At 43.9% G+C, this 18,515-nt stretch overlaps 1 protein-coding gene and 1 non-coding gene across 4 annotated transcripts in view; one reads left to right on the top strand and one right to left on the bottom strand.

Annotated features, from left to right (window-relative positions):
- Positions 1 to 18,515, top strand: part of Hhat (hedgehog acyltransferase) — a 296,093-nt gene that overhangs the window by 8,180 nt on the left and 269,398 nt on the right. For all 3 annotated transcript variants that reach the window (XM_076831926.1, XM_076831925.1, XM_076831924.1), the window contains exon 2: positions 7,198 to 7,265. In XM_076831926.1, the coding sequence (XP_076688041.1) occupies positions 7,198 to 7,265 (68 nt within the window). The remainder of the gene's footprint in view (positions 1 to 7,197; positions 7,266 to 18,515) is intronic.
- Positions 15,838 to 15,953, bottom strand: LOC143379751 (U5 spliceosomal RNA). Its single transcript, XR_013088530.1, has one exon. It is a non-coding gene; the product is annotated as a U5 spliceosomal RNA (small nuclear RNA).

Here is an 18,515-nt window from a genome sequence, read left to right as displayed (position 1 = left end):
TAGAAAACATTCAGCCTTTGCTTTTTTTTGGGAGTGGCTTACTTTGATTAGCATGATATTTTCCAACTCCCTCCATTTACCTGCAAATGCTATAATTTCCTTCTTCTTTAAGGCTGAGTAATATTCCATTGTGTATATATACCCCAGTTTCTTTATCCATTCATCTATTGAAGGGCATCTAGGTTGGTCCTGCAGTTTAGCTATTTTGAATTGAGCTGCTATAAACCTTGATATGGCTCCATCACTGTCGTATCCTGATTTTAAATCCTTTGGATATAGACCGAGAAGTGAGATAGCTTGGATCAGATGGTGGTTCTCAAATGTTTTGGATAATGCATGAGTCTCATTTCACCTGTTTTAAGATTTATCTAGTAGGTTTATTTTCTTTCTCAAAGAACAAGTTCTTGGATTTATATGTAAATTCTACCGTTTTTTCTGTGTTCTGTTTCTGAAGATTATTTTTGAATGAATAACAGCCACCCTAGGTCCTTCTGACTTCACGGAGCCCAAGCACACCTTCTTCTCGGCAGTCACTACCTTCCTGGAAAGTTAGACTAACCATATTTTTATAAATGGAACTGTGCTTTCCATCGATTTGTGTTCTCACTTCATAGGAGCTTTATTATCATTTCTTTAATCTTCAGTGATATGAAGTTAATGTTTCTTTAAATAAACTCTCAAATGCAGGGAGCCCTGCTGGTTAAAGAGGCTGATTTTTTATGGTGTAAAGTATTTATTTGACTTGCAACCCCCAGTTTCTTTGTTTTCATGTAGCAGGCATCTCCAAGTGGGATGTAACGATAATTGAGCACTTTTACTTTCTGCCTTTTCTTTTTTCCTGTACCCACTGGTGGGCTTCACCACTCCTCATCTCAGTTTATGAGACAAGGGCAGAGCAGCTCATTTATGGATTAGTTCTTTCTTTCACACAGTTTGCTCGATACGAACCTCTTGGAGGGTGTGGGCTTTGTTAGGAGAAAAAATTTCCCACTTCCTCTTGTGAGTAGTGAAGTTTGGTTGCAAGATGTTTGGTAATTCTGGAAACCTGAGAACAGGGTGGGGAAACCAAGGCAATAGGTCCTGTCCTTCAACAGGTGGCCTTGCCTTGGGAACCAGGGGAGCTGGCTCACCAAGGGTGGGACAACCAGGGACCCCTCAGTTACAAGGCTCTGTGGAAGTCCACGGTCCCACAGGAGCCAAGGACTGGACAGCCTGTTGCAGTGTGATAGGTGGAGTGACGCCGCAGCCAAGGTTCCAAGCATCCTGTTTGGTGACACTTCACTTTGTACCTGACCATTGTCTCCCCTGTTACCTGTGGCCAGGGCCTTGGGAAACTTGTGAGTTACTGTCTTCCTTTTCTGGTGTTTTCCTTCTTGTTGAAACTGGTCCTTAAAGTGGGTGATGGGGTTCAGGAACAATACCCCAAGTCTGGCACCCTGGCATTTGAGAAATGCCAAGTAGCAGGAGGTCAGTCTCACCTGCTGTCTGCCCTTCTTCCTTGAGACATGTCATAAAACCTAGGAAGGATTTTCTGACCTTCCCCTGAGATTGGTAATAAGACCCCTAAGAGGGAGTTGCCCTTTATCTACCTGGAGGAAAGAAAGATCCTGTTCTCTGAAGATGCAGGGATACAGGAGAACCTAAAAAAGATCAGGCCTGGCTAAGTTTCTGTCTTTCTTTCTTCTTCTTCTTTTTTTTTTTTAATTGTAGTTGGACATAATACCTTTATTTTATTTTACTTATTTTTATGTAGTGCTGAAGATCAAACCCAGCCACCTCCTACATGCTAGGCGAGTTTTCTACTGCTGAGCCCCAGCCCCTCCCCCAGTTTCTTATCACAAGATCATGCTGGTTGCCCGGTTATATTTCCCCACAATCACCCGCTTTTCCTGAAACCTGGAATCACAACAAGCAAGCATATAACCATTGCTTTGAGTTTTCATTTCCTTATGAAAAGCTCCTGTGTCGTGTGTTAAACCAAAACTTTGAGGGACTCTCTGAAACACAAGGGTTTATTGAGCTGTTTCAGACACTCATCAGGAAAGAGACCAGATCCTGGGACAAGTTCCTGTAATTTCTGGTAGCAGAACAGGGAAGGGTTTGGAAAAATGTCTGCAGGACCTAGAACTAAGAGAATTTTTATTCCTTTGGAGAAGGAAAGCACAGATGTTTACATGGAACTCATGGTGGTCATGGGCGACAAGGGTGGGATTATGCAAAGCAGAGTGAGAGGTCAGAAGGGTGACTTGCTTCTGCATTTGTCCAGTTAACAATGGGGAACGTTTCTAGGTAAACAGCCCTGATGATCCTCTGTGATGGGATTTAAGATTCCAGCACTCATTGAAGAGTAGCTTTCATTATTTTTGGACTGTAGGTTGTTATGGATTAACCTCTTCCCTTTCTTCTTCTCAGTCTCCTTAGATCAAGGACATCTCAGAAATTCTTTTATCACATGTAAAAACTTACATGAAATAAATTCATATGCTTTTATTATAGGGGCTTTAGCCACAAGTCTAAGAAAAGGTAAAGACGACATGTTTGTCCTCCCCTATGTTATGTAGGGGTGTGTGGGGTTCTGGAGAGGCTACTTCCTGATGTTATTGGGGCTAGGGCCTTCTGTGAAACTGAGGCAGTACAAAGTCCCCTCCAAGTCCCAATTCATGGGACCAGGCCAGAAAGGCTTCAGATGTGTTGCTCAGAGTTATAGGAACGAGTTCATTACAAGGGATAGTAAAGGGGACAGGGGACCCTCTCAAAGGAGACAGTGGGTCCTCTCAGAGAGAAGAGGGATGGCATGTACCTCCTGTCCTCCGGTTTTATAGGAGGTCCCAGGGAAGTTTCCAGAGAGTCTCCACCAGGCCCACCTCTGGGTTTTTGATTGATAGCAGCATGACATCAGACTTTCAAGTCCCCACTGCCATGACAACTCTAGGTCACTTTGGCCCATGCTGACCTAGTCTTACAGCTGTTATGGTTAGGGGGAATTATCCTTATCTCCCCAGGTTCTGGGATCTGATCTGTGTAAGGGTCACAAAAGTACCCGGCTTCAGGGTCACTGTGTTCTTCTTATCAGCATTTCAGGCCTACGTTTCTCCTGCAGATAACAGGTAGTTTCTGGAGGAATGTAGCATATCCTGTGGACTTAAGTCAGGCAGGGCTGCAGGTAAATTGCTTTTTAAAAGAGAAAGCCTGTGGGAGTCAGCACATGGACCCATTTACAGAATTATTCCCTTAAGCTCATGTTCCTACCACTCAATGTCTGTCTGTCCCTGATCACTGATACTTTTTTTTTTTTTTTTTGGTACCAGGGATTGAACTCAGGGGCACTCAACCACTGAGCCACATCCCCATCCCTATTTTTTATTTGATTTAGAGACAGGGTCTCATTGAGTTGCTTTAGTGCCTCTCTTGCTGAGGCTGGCTTTGAACTCATGATCCTCCTGCCTCAGCCTCCCAAGCTGCTGGGATTACAGGCTTGTGCCACTGTGCCCCCAGGCCTCACTGATACTTTAAATAAATTCTTTAGTAAGTACCTTGGAACATGGCCTAGGTCTGAGGGCCCTTAAAGGCAACCGGTAGTGTTGGATCTCCCCACTCCTCCTCTGCTTTCTCCCCTTGCTGCCCACCAGTGATCCAGGTTGTACCCGACACATGCAACAGCAGACCTCATAGTTCTCTCTTAGCTTGAGGGTTTCCATTTTCATTTGGAATGTCATCTATCAGGAATGGTAAGGATTCCCATAGAAATTGCATTCTTGGTGGTCAGCCCTAAGGGATCTCAGAATTTCTTATGTGAGCAGCTCTTTTTGGGGAGGTTTGCAAGCCATTTATGAAGTGTATGGGTTCGCATCCTATTTACATATCTGATTTGCTTTTGCTTAGGCTATTTCTAAATAACATTTTCATTCCTTAAGTGAGGATTGGGCTAGAGGAAAGGGAAACCCAAGCTTCAAATGGTGTGGAAAAACCAGCCAGCCCTTTATCACCACTCTTCTATATGATAATTTACCTATGAATATTTGAAAGTTGTTTCCCATTACATTTTCTTATCATTAGGGGCCCATCTTTTCTGCTCCCCTTCCCCTTTTTCATTTATTGCCCTAGTTGGCTGTATCCACTGGCTTCCTAGGGAAATAAAGAATCAGCAGAAGGCTGGGGTTGTGGCTCAGTGGCAGAGCGCTTGCCTCGCACATGTGAGGCACTGGGTTCGATCCTCAGTACCACATAAAAATGAATAAACAAAATAAAGATTAAAAAAAAAAAGAATCAGCAGAAGCTGATTGGAAATTTTCAAACACATAGAAACAGCAGGACACAAACACTATGAGTGGGTGTGCCCCTCTATGACAGTGCAGTGGCTTGTATCAGATGAGAGAGAGAGAGAGAGAGAGAGAGAGAGAGAGAGAGAAAATATGAATTATTCCTTCTCCCTGATTATTGCCCACTAATTACCCCCTCCCCAGAACTAATTTCCCATCAAAATCTTGAGGGTGAAAGTGGTAGGTTGGTTAGAGGTTTTAAGTAAGTAGTTTACTGCCACCGCTCATAGGTAGAGATTAAAATGCAAATCCTCTGGCCCAGTAGGTAGGATGGGGATATGATGTATTCTTTTGTTGGGGGCAGGGATGGAATCCACAACAGACACCGTAATCAAGGCTCATCAGTGGGAATTGCTGCATTTCTAGGCTCTTGGACAGCTTTGTGGAGTGCTGAATTTTGGGAAATGGTACCAGGACACTAAAGGAAAGGACTGGCTCTGCTGCCAGTCTGTCCTGTGTGGTATGGAGAGCATTCCCAGGGATAGAAGGCTTCCACCCATTTGCAGCAGCCTCCTGCTTGACTGCATTTGAGTGAGGAGGAAAACTCTAGTCCTGCCCATGGGAGTGAGGGCGTGGGCCCCCAACCTGGGAAGGGATCATCCCTGAGGGTCTGAGGGGCTGTCATTCTTCCAAGAAAGATTAGTCGCTGCAGATTCTCAGCTTCTGCTCACGTGTATCAATCAAATGCATTCTGCAGCTGTGAATTTTCAGACAGTCTAAAGATAATGATTTCTAAAGGGGTCATGGATAGATTTGAGTTGGAATTTAACATCAATATCATATATACAGCATTTGTTTGCATCAAGAAATCAGACAAGGGTGATTTGTAGAAATTCTCCAAAACTGGGGGAGAATTTTTGGTCTGGAATTATGTTGTCCAATATTGTTGTCCCTAGCCACCTAGGTGTAGTAAGCACTTAACATGTGGCTCTTCTGAATTAAATGTGCTATAAGGACAGTGTGTACTTCAGATTACAAAAGGAATGTAAAATAACGTATTAATAATTGTTTAATAGTGATTGTATATTGAAATAATGTTTTGGTTATTTTGTTTAAAAAGAATATAATAAAATTAATTTCACCTTTTTTTTTTTCTTTTTTGTTGCTATAAGTAACTTTATAAATGTGGCTCCTATTGAATTTCTGCTGGACCCTGCTGAGCAGGGTTTTATCCTGATTTTCCTATTTACATAGGAGACTTTTTCCCACTAGATGAAGGAAAGGAATACTGTGTTCTTAAATTCTGAATTCTTCTGGCTGGATATTTCCTTTCTTGGAGCCTGTAGGAGGTGGCAAGCAAATTTTTCCCACTAGAGGGAGATATATTACAATTTCAGGAAGTCTGGGATTAGCATGTCAACTGCTATTTATGAATGTATTCCTTTTTAAAAGAAGAGACTAGCTCAAGTTTTTGCCTTGTTTCACGTGTGCGTAATTTCAACGTTTCTGGAGTTTGCATTTTCTGTAAGCGTGAGGCTGAAACAAAAGAGGGAATAGGCAGAGAGGTTTCCCACTCTCTCCAGAATGAATTCTGAGCTTTCTGTTACTTCTTTGTGGGATTGCAGCCACTTGACTTTTGCCCATGGACTGTTTCCTTGGACTGCAGCCCAGGCACAATGCAAAACACACAACGTGGCCTTGTGTGCAGCTGTAACAGAAAAGACCAGTGCCCCTCTACAATTGCACGCCTGCTGTCATCACGCCCCTCTGTGACACCCCATGCATGCATGGGTTCCTGGAGCTGTCCTGTGGTTCCCTGGGCCAGTGTGCCACACCCTGCCCTTTCCTCTTGTTCTTTGGAGCAGTGTTGCCTGGGGTGTGGGCCTGGGGCTATTGCATCCATCTAGTGCCTGTGAGTCTGCCCCTCCATCCTACTCTGAAAAAGCAGCAGCATTTCATGATCAGGCTTAGTGACCCTTCCCTCTTTTGGTTTTTGCTTCTGGGTAGTTCCTTCTCAGGTTTTGGAGTTTTATTATGATGATGATGATGATGATGATGATGATGATGATGTTTAATTCTGATAGGCATAGAGTTTTCTTCCTTTCCTTGTCTATATATTCTTTGTCCCTCTTTAATGAATCACAGCCATTCTGATGGCTTTGTCACTACCCTAGTACTGAGGACCCCTATGCCTTTATCTCTCCCTTAGGACATCTTTTGAGCTCCACCCCCACCCACTTCTCTGTCTCCTGGACATCACACAGGCCTCAAGGTTAGCCCTCATGTCCACTATCAAGGCACTAGTCAGCACAAGGCAGTTTCATATTTTCTGTTTGTGTCTCATCTCTAGTGGACAGGACGCCCCCAGAGGCCTAGAGCTTTACCCGTCAGATTCTTTTTCATTCCTAGTATCTCACATGAGCTCTGGTTATTGCACACCCTCAAGACATATTTGAAGATTTTGTTGTTTAAAAAAACAGACAAGTCGTCATGTCATTGACTTAGGAACGCATTTTGACCCTGATTTGATTCCATTTTATTCTCTCTTGTGAGCATTTTGTCCTAGAATCGTCATGATCACTATCATTTGGTGGCACAGTCCGTATAACAAATTTAACCACCTGTCCAAGTGGGGAATTCACACCAGCCTCCCCCAGTTTCCCTGTGATGGTCACTTTTCTCCTCTGATCCCCTCTCCTTCTGTGACCCTTATTACAAGTTGAAAGGGCTGTTTCCACCAGCCCCACCCTGTATTTCCAAGAACTTAGGTCCCAGAAAACCAGAAAGGAGGTCAAGGAGTGTAATGTGCTTCTGGCTCCCCGCCCCCCCAACCCCAGCTGCTTTTGCAGGACATTCTCCAATTTCTTTTAGTGCCTTTGCTCTGTAGCCAACCCGTTTGTTTAGACTTGTGACTAATGGAGACTGCTTTTCTTGTCAGAGCATGAAGAGGAACTGGACCAGGAATTTGAGTTGGAGGCTGACGCTTTCTTTGGAGGACTAAAGAAGGTACAAAGTGGACCAATGGTGAATTTTCTCAACTTTCAAATCTAGTGTTTTGTATCACTTATATATTTGGAGTTTGCCAGGTACAGTATGGTCTTCAGCAATATTCGGGAATAAAGTGCCTTCCTAGAGTAGAAATACGAGAGTGCAGGGCTGGATAAGGCATTCTCTGTGGTTATTTTCTTGTTCTCAGCCTCTTCTTAAGATACCAGAAATCTGGTTATGTAACCTTATTGGTTAGTAAAGTTTTCACGTGGGTCAAGCTCAGGAAGTCCCGTCTTGATCTAGCTGTATCTGTTAGAATCAACCATGGCCCTGGGCACTCCCTCTGCCTGCCCTTGGCAACTGTGAGAATGTCCTCCTTTCGCCTCTGGGTGGCCCTGCTGTGCCCGCTATTGTGGAGCATGCTGGGAATCCCCACCCTTTTCTTCCTCCCCTGCCCTGGTGGAGGAATGGCTCATTTGTCTTTTGCTGCAGTTTATTTTGTAGCAGGCAGGATGGCCACTGTTCCGTCAAACCTTGACAGGCAGCACTTCAGTGCTAGAGAATTTCATAGGTGGGCACCAGAACCTCCCCTAAGTAGACCCCTCCGTCTTCCCATCAGCACCTTTTTCCCTGAAATTCTTCGCATTCTTCCCTTGTAAGTTTCCCAGACCCCGTTTTAATACTGACTTGGATATCAAGAGGTCCACAGCTCAGCTCTTGGTTTGAGGTTCAGGTCAAAGGTCAAAGCCAGTTATGAGCTGGGTAGTTGTTTTCTGTTTCAATGTTCTTGTTTTTTTGTGTTTGGTTTTTTTTTTTTGGTACTGGGGATTAAACCCAGGTGCACTTAGCCACTGAGCCACATCCCCAGACCTTTTTGTGTGTGTGTTTTATTTAGAGAGAGAGTCTCCGTGAATTTCTTAGGGCCTTGCTAAGTTACTGAGGCTAGCTTTGAACTCGTGATCCTCCTGTCTCAGCTTCCTGAGCTGCTAGGGTTCCAGGTGTGTGCCACTATACCCAGCTTCAATATGTTTTAAAAAATGACATCAAAGCACTGCTTTTTACCACTTCTACTCTAAGTATATGGTATAACGGGGTGGCCTGCAACCCCACAGAGTAGGTTCCTGCTCAGGAGGTGTGAGCTGCCTGGGAAAATAAAAAGTCTGAAATAATCAGTAAGAAAGAAAGACCAAGCCAGAAATTAGATATAAAAAGAGGAGCAGCTGATGGGTCTTCCAGTCCAGATAGGAGCTGGAACTGAACAACTAAAAAAAAGGCTCCTATTCTGCATTTAAGGGGGAGTCCATCAAAGGCAGGGACAAGGTTTCAGCAGGAGGAGTCTTGGTTTGGTGCTTGCTTTGCAGTGTGGCGGGGGTCTTGCCGTAAACAGCCTGATGGGCAAGCCGCATCCATCTCTGGGAAGCTGTGTGGCTCCATCCGGTCACTCCCACCTCTGTAGCTGTGCTAGAACGTGAGCGGTGAGCTAGGTAGGATGCCCCGTGAACCAGGCATTCTCAAACCAGTGGATTCCTACAGGGAGTTCCTGATACCAGGCTTTCCTGCCTAATTGGCTCCAACATCGTTTTAGTTCACGGATGGCTCCCGGCAGGCATACCAGATATTGTTTCCAATCATCTTTTGTGGGCTGGCTTGAGACATAAAATAATGTGTACAGTTCTGAGCATCCTACTTACCAATGAACTTTTGGAGGACAATTCATCTCAGAGTTGGGCACTGCCTGTACTGCTGTTTTCCTCCCTTGGCAGTTGCCAATCTTGCTGAGTTGTTACAAGTTTACTTCAGTTTCCATTTTGGTTTGCTGGGGTGGTCTGTCCCTCTTTCCAGCTCTGGCTCTATACAGAGGCAGTATGTTTGACGTGAGGCCCATGTTTATCTGGTACTAGGAGGAGAGTCCTGTATTGCATGGGGTGCTCTTCCTGGCTCTTATTGCTCGATCCCGGGACTATTCCATGAAAAATTGGATGTGAATTGAATTTGCAATCATGGCATCCTTTTCTAGATGTTTCTTGTTCACATAGCCCTCTCATAGTGAGAAGGGGAGGTTGGTAGGTTTGGGCCCATTTCAGAGATGAGGAAACTTGGGAAGTTTCTGTCAGGGTGGAATTTGGGATTTAACAGGAAATGACCCTAATGAATCTCTTTAGAGATAAAACGCTATTGAATCTCTGATGATAACAACAACAAAAAACAGTGATTTTTTTTTTCCTGTATAGTCACAATTCTGGCATTTCAGATAATACTGAATAACATAGATTCTTTTTTTTTTTTTTTTTTTGCCAGGGGCCAAAATAAGCAAACTGATTTTAGAACAAGAAACTTTTAGCTGAAGAGATGCTATTGTGAGGTAGTATGAGAACGTGAACACAGGGTCAGGCTCTGACAAGTTTTTGAGCTGTGGCCGGATTTCATTGTCAAGGGCAGGCTCAGCCCAGGGTGTGCTGCTATTTCTAGACAAAGGGGCTTTGTGTTCACTGACTTCCTGCCTCCCACCAAATTCCACTAGTCCAGCTGCTTGACTCTCGCTAAGGCTCTAGAGTTCTGGGGAGTTGATCTCTCCTCAGCCATTCTCTTTGGTGGCCCTCATAAGAGGCCAGGGGTGTTGACAGTCAGACCCACCCTGCCTTCGTGAAAACAAAAACACACAAGGCACAGATACATGTGCGTGGGAGCCCTAAGGACTACGTCCTTTGCCATCCCGGCACATCTTTCTCTTTCCCTCCATCCATGAGACAATTTATCCGTCTGCCCGCGGCTACTGAGTACCTGTTTTCTCACCTGTTTACATTTCATTACCTTGCATGTGGGTGGGTAGTTTGGAGTCCTAGAGTTTAGAGAGAAAATGACGGGTCCTGGTGGATACCCAACAAATGAAGGAAATCGATACCACGCCCTGAGGTTCTAGACGCTCCTCACTGAATATTTCCCTTTTTGGAGGCTTTAACAGGTGGCAAGCAAATGCTCCTTTGGTCTGAATTCTGATCAAAGGAAAATGTCAAGTGGGGACAGAAGAGGAATCGTGACCTTAATAAGAAAGCTCGTGTTCTCCAGCCGGCCCGTTCCTTGCCCATGAGTCTGTGGCTGGTGGCTGAACCTCGGCGCCACGGACATTTGGGACCAGAAGATTCTTCCTTTGGGGAGTTGCTCTGTACCTTGTAGGATGCATGACATCCCTGGACTCTCCTAGTAAATGCCAGCCACATTGTATTTCCCATGTCTTGACCGTTAAGAATGTCACCAGGCACTGCCAAAGCCCCCCAGGGGGCGGGATCACCCACTTCCGAGAACAGCTGTTCTACCCAGTAGTGAAGGGCTTTGCCCCGGTCCCGTGGTCATGTTGACTTGACATTCTCACCTCTGCCCATCTGTTTCCTCCTCTGGACGTGCCTCCCCTCTTCCCTTTCTGGTCCTTACACTTCAGATCTCACCTGGGTTTGCCCGTCATGGATGTGTTGCCTGAACCTCAAAGGTGGGCTTAGCCCCCAACCCTCCCCTACCTCTCTCTATACTTCCTTCCACAACTACAACTTTTATTTTTTATTTGTTTACTGTTTTTAACATTGATTTTTTTAGTTGTAGTCGGACACAATACCTTTATTTATTTTATTTTTATGTGGTGCTGAGGATCGAACCCGGGGCCTCGCACAAACTAGGTGAGTGCTCGACCGCTGAGCCACAACCCCAGCTCCCACAACTACAGCTTTAATGAAGGTGTTTCTGTGTCTAAGTTCATGTTGGGAACAGCAGTGAATCAGAGAGACAAGGTTCCATACTAGTGTCTCCTAGTGGGGACAGACCAAAAATAGATAAATGGACAAATGTAGGCTGGGCAAGGTGGTGCTTCCCTGTAATCCCAGCAACTCAGGAGACTGAGGCAGGAGGATCTCAAATTTGAGGTCAGTGTAAGCAATATAGTAAGACCCTGTCTCAAAACAAAAACTAAGAACCAAAAACAAACAAACAAACAAACAAACAACAAAAAAAAAACACAACCAGGTATGGGAATGTAGCTCAATGGTAAAGTGCCCCTGGGTTCAATTTCTAGTACCATTTTTTTTTTTTAAATGAGCAAATGTAACAGCTACAGATTGAGCTAAATGGTACAAAGGTGTTCTAATCCATTTTCATTACCATAGCAAAATACCTGAGGTAGGCTATTTTTATAAAGAAAAGAGGCTTACTTTGGCTCACGGTTCTTTAGGTGCAAGGTTGAGAGGCCTGAACCTCAACACCTGGAACAACACCTTCTGGGTGCCCACTGGAGCAACCTTCTTGCTGTCAGAGTGAGTCCCAGGGTGGCACAGGGCATCACACAGCAAGGGACAGTGGGAGCTCATGTGTCTGTGTGGTTTCTCTTCTTGTAGAGCCACCTGAATGACCTTTTTCCTAAGGTCCCCTCTAAACACCAGAGTTGGATTAAGCTTCCACCCTCTTTATACCTCATGGTAGGAATTAAATTTCAACCCATGAAGCCTTGGGGGACATACTCAGCTATATCCGTACGGTAGCAGAAGGAAATAAACAGGCTGTTGTGATAATGATGCTTTGGATCGGGTCGCATGCCCTATTATTATAAGGTGGCTGGTAAAATGTCATTTTGTATTAGCCATTCCCACTAGACTGTCAGTCTCACAGTCAGGGCTGGGATTTAGTAATTTCTGTACCTTCTATGCCTCGGACAGAGTAGATGAGTATTTTAATGAAGTTATCTGCAGGAAAGAGTGGATGCTTTGAAGTGAAATGCATCTGTCCCAAATGTACAGGTCGTCAGTTCTTCGTTTCTTTCCTGAGAAGACGTTTTCCTGTGGCAGGTTGCTGAAATTGGGGTGTGCCTATGAATAAGACATTCTTTCAGAAGTAAAATCAGAGAGGATTTTACTTTGCAGAGTCTGTGTGAAGGACTGGGAAGTAACCATAAGGGCAGAAAGGGACCCTTGATGGGTTCTGTCTTGGAATATAGACAGAAAAGAGGTACTTTCCTAAGACACGGCTCTTAGCTACTCAGGATTTGGCCATAAAGATGGTAAGATGCAGCTTATTTATAAATGCCTCTTTATCTCAATGCTTTGAAAAATCAACATTGCTGTCTTGATTCCTTTGACAAAGACGCACTGGGCACCTACTCAGGAACAGGCTCCCAGGCCGTGTGCTGGGGATGCTGGGACGTTCCAGGCTCAGCCTCTGTCCTCTGGATATTGGGAGAGGGTGATAATGAGATGGTGAGGTATGCAACTCAACTGGCCACGGGGGCCTGTGGAACAGAGGAGGTTTGTACTTGGCTCACTAGGACAGAGGCTGAGGTGTGGGCTGGGGGCAGAGGAAGGTGGGTGATGAGAGCAGCATGCCTGGGGACCTTCTGGGGACCTGCCTGGGGACCCGTCTGGTGTGAGCCACAGCAATTCAGCTTGACTGGAGGGTTGCATGTGGGGAGGGGAGGGCCCAAGGTCATAAGGGCCATTGGGTGCCATAGGTGGAGTCTGGACTTTATCAAGGGGGCAATGAACAGTCATGGGAGGCTTTCAGGTGTCATTTCTTCTGTGGGCTCTTTGGGGAGCCCTCTGACTGTCTCCCCATCTCGCTGACCCTGTCACCTCCAACTCGATCTTTCGGTTTTGCAGAGCTGAACCCTGGGTTCTAACTTCATCTTGTTTTCTCCTTGCTTCTTCAAGGACCTTTTCAATGAAACAAATACTCTTTTACATGAAGTAGTAGATAGATCAGCAAGAGGAGACCAGAGCTGGGTACTTGGTGGCCAAGAGTTAATAAGCAAAGTTTAGCACTTGCACTGTATATTCTTTTTTTTTTTTTTTTTTACATAAGAATTACAATATACACTTCTGTATTACCAAGAAATCTCCACCATCCCCCCCTTTCTCCCCACATGCCTGAAAATCTTCCACATATCAGGATGGAAATCCAGCAGGGCTGAGTCTAGACGGGAGGCTGGGGACTGATGATACAGAGCAGGAATTTTCCCACATGTACCTGTGAGCCTTCCTTCCATCACTTACCCTTGGATTTTTTTGCCCCTACTGTTTAGAGACTCTTCTACCCACATTCTCTGTACCCACTAGGGATACAAGAATATGCCACTCTGCAAAGGGGCAAAGCTGTAAAAAATCCAGTTTTCTGCAAGGACAGGCTGAAACTCACACACAGCCAGTGTGCATATTAATCTGCTGTCCTCCCACGGAGGGCGGCAGAGGCATGAGAGAAACACTGGAATCATTTCTGAGAGCTTGCAGCTTCATGAAAATGAGCGAAGGCCTAACCCCTGTCAGCTCAGAGTTCAGACACTTGAAGCAAAGCAGACAGTGCCAGGAGAGCTATGTCCCCTCACAAGAAGCCCCCGGCCACACTCGCACGTCTGCCTCGACCCAGGAAACACCACCGAAGGCCTGCTGTGTGTCAGGGAGCTGGATGCAGAGATGAAAGACGATCTTCCCTCAGGAAGGGCGAGACATTTCTCAGCCACGCTCCAGTCAGTTCATGAGTAATTATGTGCGTTTTACCAGCTTTATGGTCCCCATGGTGACAAGTGCTGTGGGATGAGGGAAGTCAGAGGTGTGGTTTCTCTCCTCAAGAAGTTTAGATCTCCAGCGGGGGTTGTGGCTCAGTGGTAAAGCACTGGCCTATTGTGTGTGAGGCACTGAGTTCGATTCTCAGCACTGCATATAAAAAAAATAAAATAAAGCTCCATCAAAAACTAAAAAGTAAAAAGAGAAAGTTTAAACTCCCTTTGAGAATGACAGGTAGCATATAGCTCTTGCGAGGTGGAACATATAGCTCTTAACAGGAGCATAACTGGATCTGAATAGGTATGAGTGTTTGCAGCTAGGACAATGGGCCCTACCTGTGACTCTTGCCTGAAAACTGGCTTAGGCATGACATTTAGCAATGTTTCTGAATGTATGATTGTCCCTGGTCAGTATGGCTAGAAATTGCTAGCACCTTGGAATGGCCAGGGAAGGCTTCCTGCAAGAGGTGGATTTGGGCTGAGCCTTGAGCTTGTGTTTTGAACTGACCCAAGCCCATTTGATTGTTATTGAAAAATCAAATTTTTGGTTTTACTCTGGGCAACTTCTGGCAGTGGGAGGTGAATAGAAGTTACATGTGTTCTCTCCCACAACCTTGCTACCTAGTGGTGTGTTAGAGTCTGGATCTGAATCCTGCCACGTGTAAAAAACATTTATCAGTAGGAAGTTACTAAACCCATCCTCAAACCTGGGTCTGAAGCTTATGAGCCTCCCCGTTGTCTCTGGGTCATTCAACAAGCATTACAGAGATGCCATGCTGCCCTCTGAAGAAGCCACCCTTCTTCTTTTTTTTTTTTTTTTTTTGGTACCAGGAATTGAACCCAGGTGTACTTAACCACGGAGCCACATCCCCAGCTCTTTTTAAAAATTTTATTTAGAGACAGGGTCTCACTAAATTATTTTGGGGCTTTGTTATTGCTGAGGCTGGCTTTGAACTCATGATCCTCCTGCCTCAGCCTCCTGAGCCACTGGGGTTACAGGTGTGTGCCATGGCACCTGACTCTGAAGCAGCCACCCTTCTAGTCTAGACAGGGGATGGAGTCTTCCTAGGTGAAGCCTCAAAGACCAACAAGTGTGTCAGACCTAGGGCCAGTCTCCTTAAAGCTTAAGCACTGACTTGAAAGATTCCTACAGTTCATTCTTACAAGCATATTGGAGCCTGAGAAAACATTTTAACCCACCACATGCTGAATACCATTCTCTTCATTAGTAAAATGTGGATTTCTATTATTGGAATTATTTGAATAGCAGCCATGTCTGGGATGTGGATTTCTGATTGGGATCTTTCAACGACTAACTCATGCCTTTTGGAGTGTGGATCTCTCAGGTGGACAATTTCAGTGTTAAAAACTGTCTTTAGGAGGTGGATTAAAGTTAATTTACCCACATATGCTCTATAAGTACTCTAACAGGTAGGACTGAGGGGGACAGGAATCATTCATTCCAAACAGGCTGCATTTAGAGAGACAGAGCTGAAATTTGGGGGGTGGTATGGGAAAACAGGGAGGAGGGGAAACATTTTCTTTCTCAGTACTTTCCCTAAAAATGGTGCCTGTCAGCATTGTTAAAAAGGTTATTACCTCTTAAAATCATGACATGACAGTTGATAAGTCTCTGTTAAAAAGAAATTAGAAGCAGCAGCAAGGTAAGTGCAAGATCATGGGGCATGAGGGAGATGTGCTGGGTGTTGTCTGAGTGGAGAACTGACTGAAGCCACTTTCAGGGATGACAGTAGCTGCTGAAAAGTTTGAGGTGGATGAAGGTTTATTCCATTATAATTTTGCTACCAGGTTTTATGAAATCAAAATTCCAGATTGAATTTTATCATACCTGTAGATGTTAAATATTTATTAGGCAAGCTGTAGGAATCTATTATATTCTTTATGAAGGGTCCCTTCCACATACAAGTCCTGAAGCATCAGGAAAACAGATATGGCTATACTTGATACTTACATATAAACAAAACTAATAAAACCTATGGGTATTATTGTACATTTATAGCCTTAAGATTTATTGTCTTATTTTATAACAGCATTATTAGCCTTGCCTAAACAAGGCCTCAAAAAATTAGTTTAAAACTCAGAATTGTTCCTCACCACGGAAATCTTTAGTAAAAGGCGAAAGATTTATACGATCTGAAGAGAAACCAGAGTATGCTTCTGTTTTCGTTCCTGCTCTCTGCCAGTAACTACAAGTCCTAGTTCAATGATGGTGGCTGTAAGACCAACCCCCTCATGGCTATTTACTGCCTAAAGTTGTTTGTATAGGAATTCTGTAATTAAACTTTTCACAGTTAGAAATGTTGAGTTGAAAAAAATATGCATATGTATATTTTAAACTTGAAAGATTATGCAGGGTACTATGGGTATGCAAATGAGAAGGCTGAATCATCAACTTATACCTTAGTACTCACCAGTTTCCTGAACCACCATTAGGGGGCGAAGCAAAGGTTGAGTGGCTGGCTTCTAATCCTTATCTTGGTTCAACCAAAGAAACTCTGGTTTTGTTCCTTTTTTATATTGGGACTCTGAGTACATTTGTTTCTTTCATTTTCCATTTTCCTTTAAAGACTTTTATTTTTGAAACAATTGTGTGCTCACAGGAAGTGGAACAGTGGTACTGAGAAGTCCTGGGTATTTCTGCCTGGCTTCCCTGATGGAGAATCTAACTTCACTATAGTGAACTGTGAAGTCCAGGAAGTTGTCATTGGTATGACCCCCAGCCCTTTTTCGGATTTCACTGGTATCACAGGCCCTCATTTGTGAATGTGTGTAAAACTGCCTGCCATTTTGTTACATGTGTGGATTCATGTTACCACAACACAGCGAAGGTACAGAACCTCAACAAACTACAGTGCTGACTCTTTAGAGTCATACCTGCTCCGCCCTCCTCATCCCTAATCTCAAAGCCACAGTGACACAATGGAGCAGGCACATGATTCCGACAACACACAGCTTGAAGATTGTAAGACCCTCCTGAGAGGATTGGCCCTTTTCTCATTCCGTAGTGACTGTTTTTGACCTTGGTGATGCTCTTTCTCTGGTCTCCTATACCTGGTATTATTATGGCCACTCCCTTTTCTTTTGATTAATGTTGTATGGCATTATCCTTTTCATTTTCCATTCTTAATTTTCAGCTTACTCATATTGTTTTATTTGTTTTTCTCTCTTTGGCTTTCTTCTAGTTTGGTTTTCTTCTAGTTTTCCCCCCAGGGCCTTGCACATGCTAAACATGAGCTCTTCCATGGAGCTCCATCCTCATCCCCTGAAATGAATTTCTTATAGACAGCATAGAATTGGGTCATGTTTAAACTGTTCATTCTGCCAATGTCTATTTTTTAATTAGTGTATTTAATTTGGTTGGGGTTCATTCACCTTCTAGAATCTGTAGGTTTATGTCTTCTACCACATTTGGGATTTTCTTGGCCATTATTATTTTGAATATTTTTTCAGTATCATGTTTTTTTTCTCTTTTCCATCTGGAAAATTTAATAATACAAATGTTAAATCTTTGGCTATTATACCATGGTTCTCTGAAGCTTTGTTAAATTTTTGTCTATTTTCTCTTTATTATTTAGATTGCATAATTTCTACTGAACTGTCCTTAGGATCAATGATTCTTATATCTCTGCTTCTGCTAGTAAGTCCTTTCAGTGGTTAATTAACTTTATTTTGTTTGTTGTCATTCCTCAAGTCCTGATGTCCCTGGCTAAACTGCCCTCTTCTTCCCACCTTTCAGAGTCTTCTTATGATGATTTTATATATACTGTGTTGTTCTTAATGGGAGAGAGGAAAATGTAGCTAATGTATTTTGCCTGAAATTCAAAGTATGCATGCCAAAATGTTTAAAGTAGGTTTTAGTCATGATATCAAACATAAACCATTTTATTAGCACACAATAAGTTTCTGGAGAGAGATGATGAAGGCTGTGTGCCCTGACGATGTGATGAATCCTTGGTCTTATTTTTCTTTGTTCCCACTCTCTCAGAAAATGCATTAGTACACTTTTTGTTGCTATAGTAAAATACTTGAAGCTGAGTACTTAAAAAGAAAAGAGGTTTTTCTTTTCTTTTTCAGCTCACAGGTTTAGAGACTGAAAGTCCAAGGGCAGGTGGCTCCATCGGTTTGTTCTCTGGTGAGGGCCCACTTGGCTGGGTCACAATATGATGGAGATATAGAATGGAAACCAGATGGATATAGAAGCTAAACCACGGGGAAGCCTTATTTTATAACAGTCTGCTCTCTAGAGAACGAATCAGGGCCCTGTGAGAACTATACTAATGTCTTCAGAGGGTGATATACTGAGTGACCTAATTACCTTCCACTTGGCCTCATATTAAAGGTCCCACTATCTCTCAACAGTACTACACCAAAGACCAAGCTGTTGGCACATGAACCTTTGGGGGACACACTCAACCTCCATCTTAACCATAGCACTGACCCTGCTCAGAGATGCTCTTGGATAACTTGAGCAACTGAAGGGCAAAATGGGCAGATGAAGGTGTGTGGGAGAGTCTCTTCATCCAACCTCAGTTGCCTATATTTCTGGTCTTTTATACGTTGTATAAAATTCAAGGAGCAAGGTGGTGCTATGGTTTGGATGTGAAGTGTCCCTGAAAGCCTCATGTGTGAGACACTGCAAGAACATTCACAGGTGAAGTGATTGGGTTATGAGAGACTGAACCCAATCAGTGAATTCATCCCCTGATGGGAATTAA

This window comes from Callospermophilus lateralis, chromosome 13 (genome assembly GCF_048772815.1).
Source record: "Callospermophilus lateralis isolate mCalLat2 chromosome 13, mCalLat2.hap1, whole genome shotgun sequence".
Lineage (NCBI taxonomy): Eukaryota > Metazoa > Chordata > Mammalia > Rodentia > Sciuridae > Callospermophilus > Callospermophilus lateralis.
This window is presented reverse-complemented; position numbering and strand designations above follow the sequence as displayed.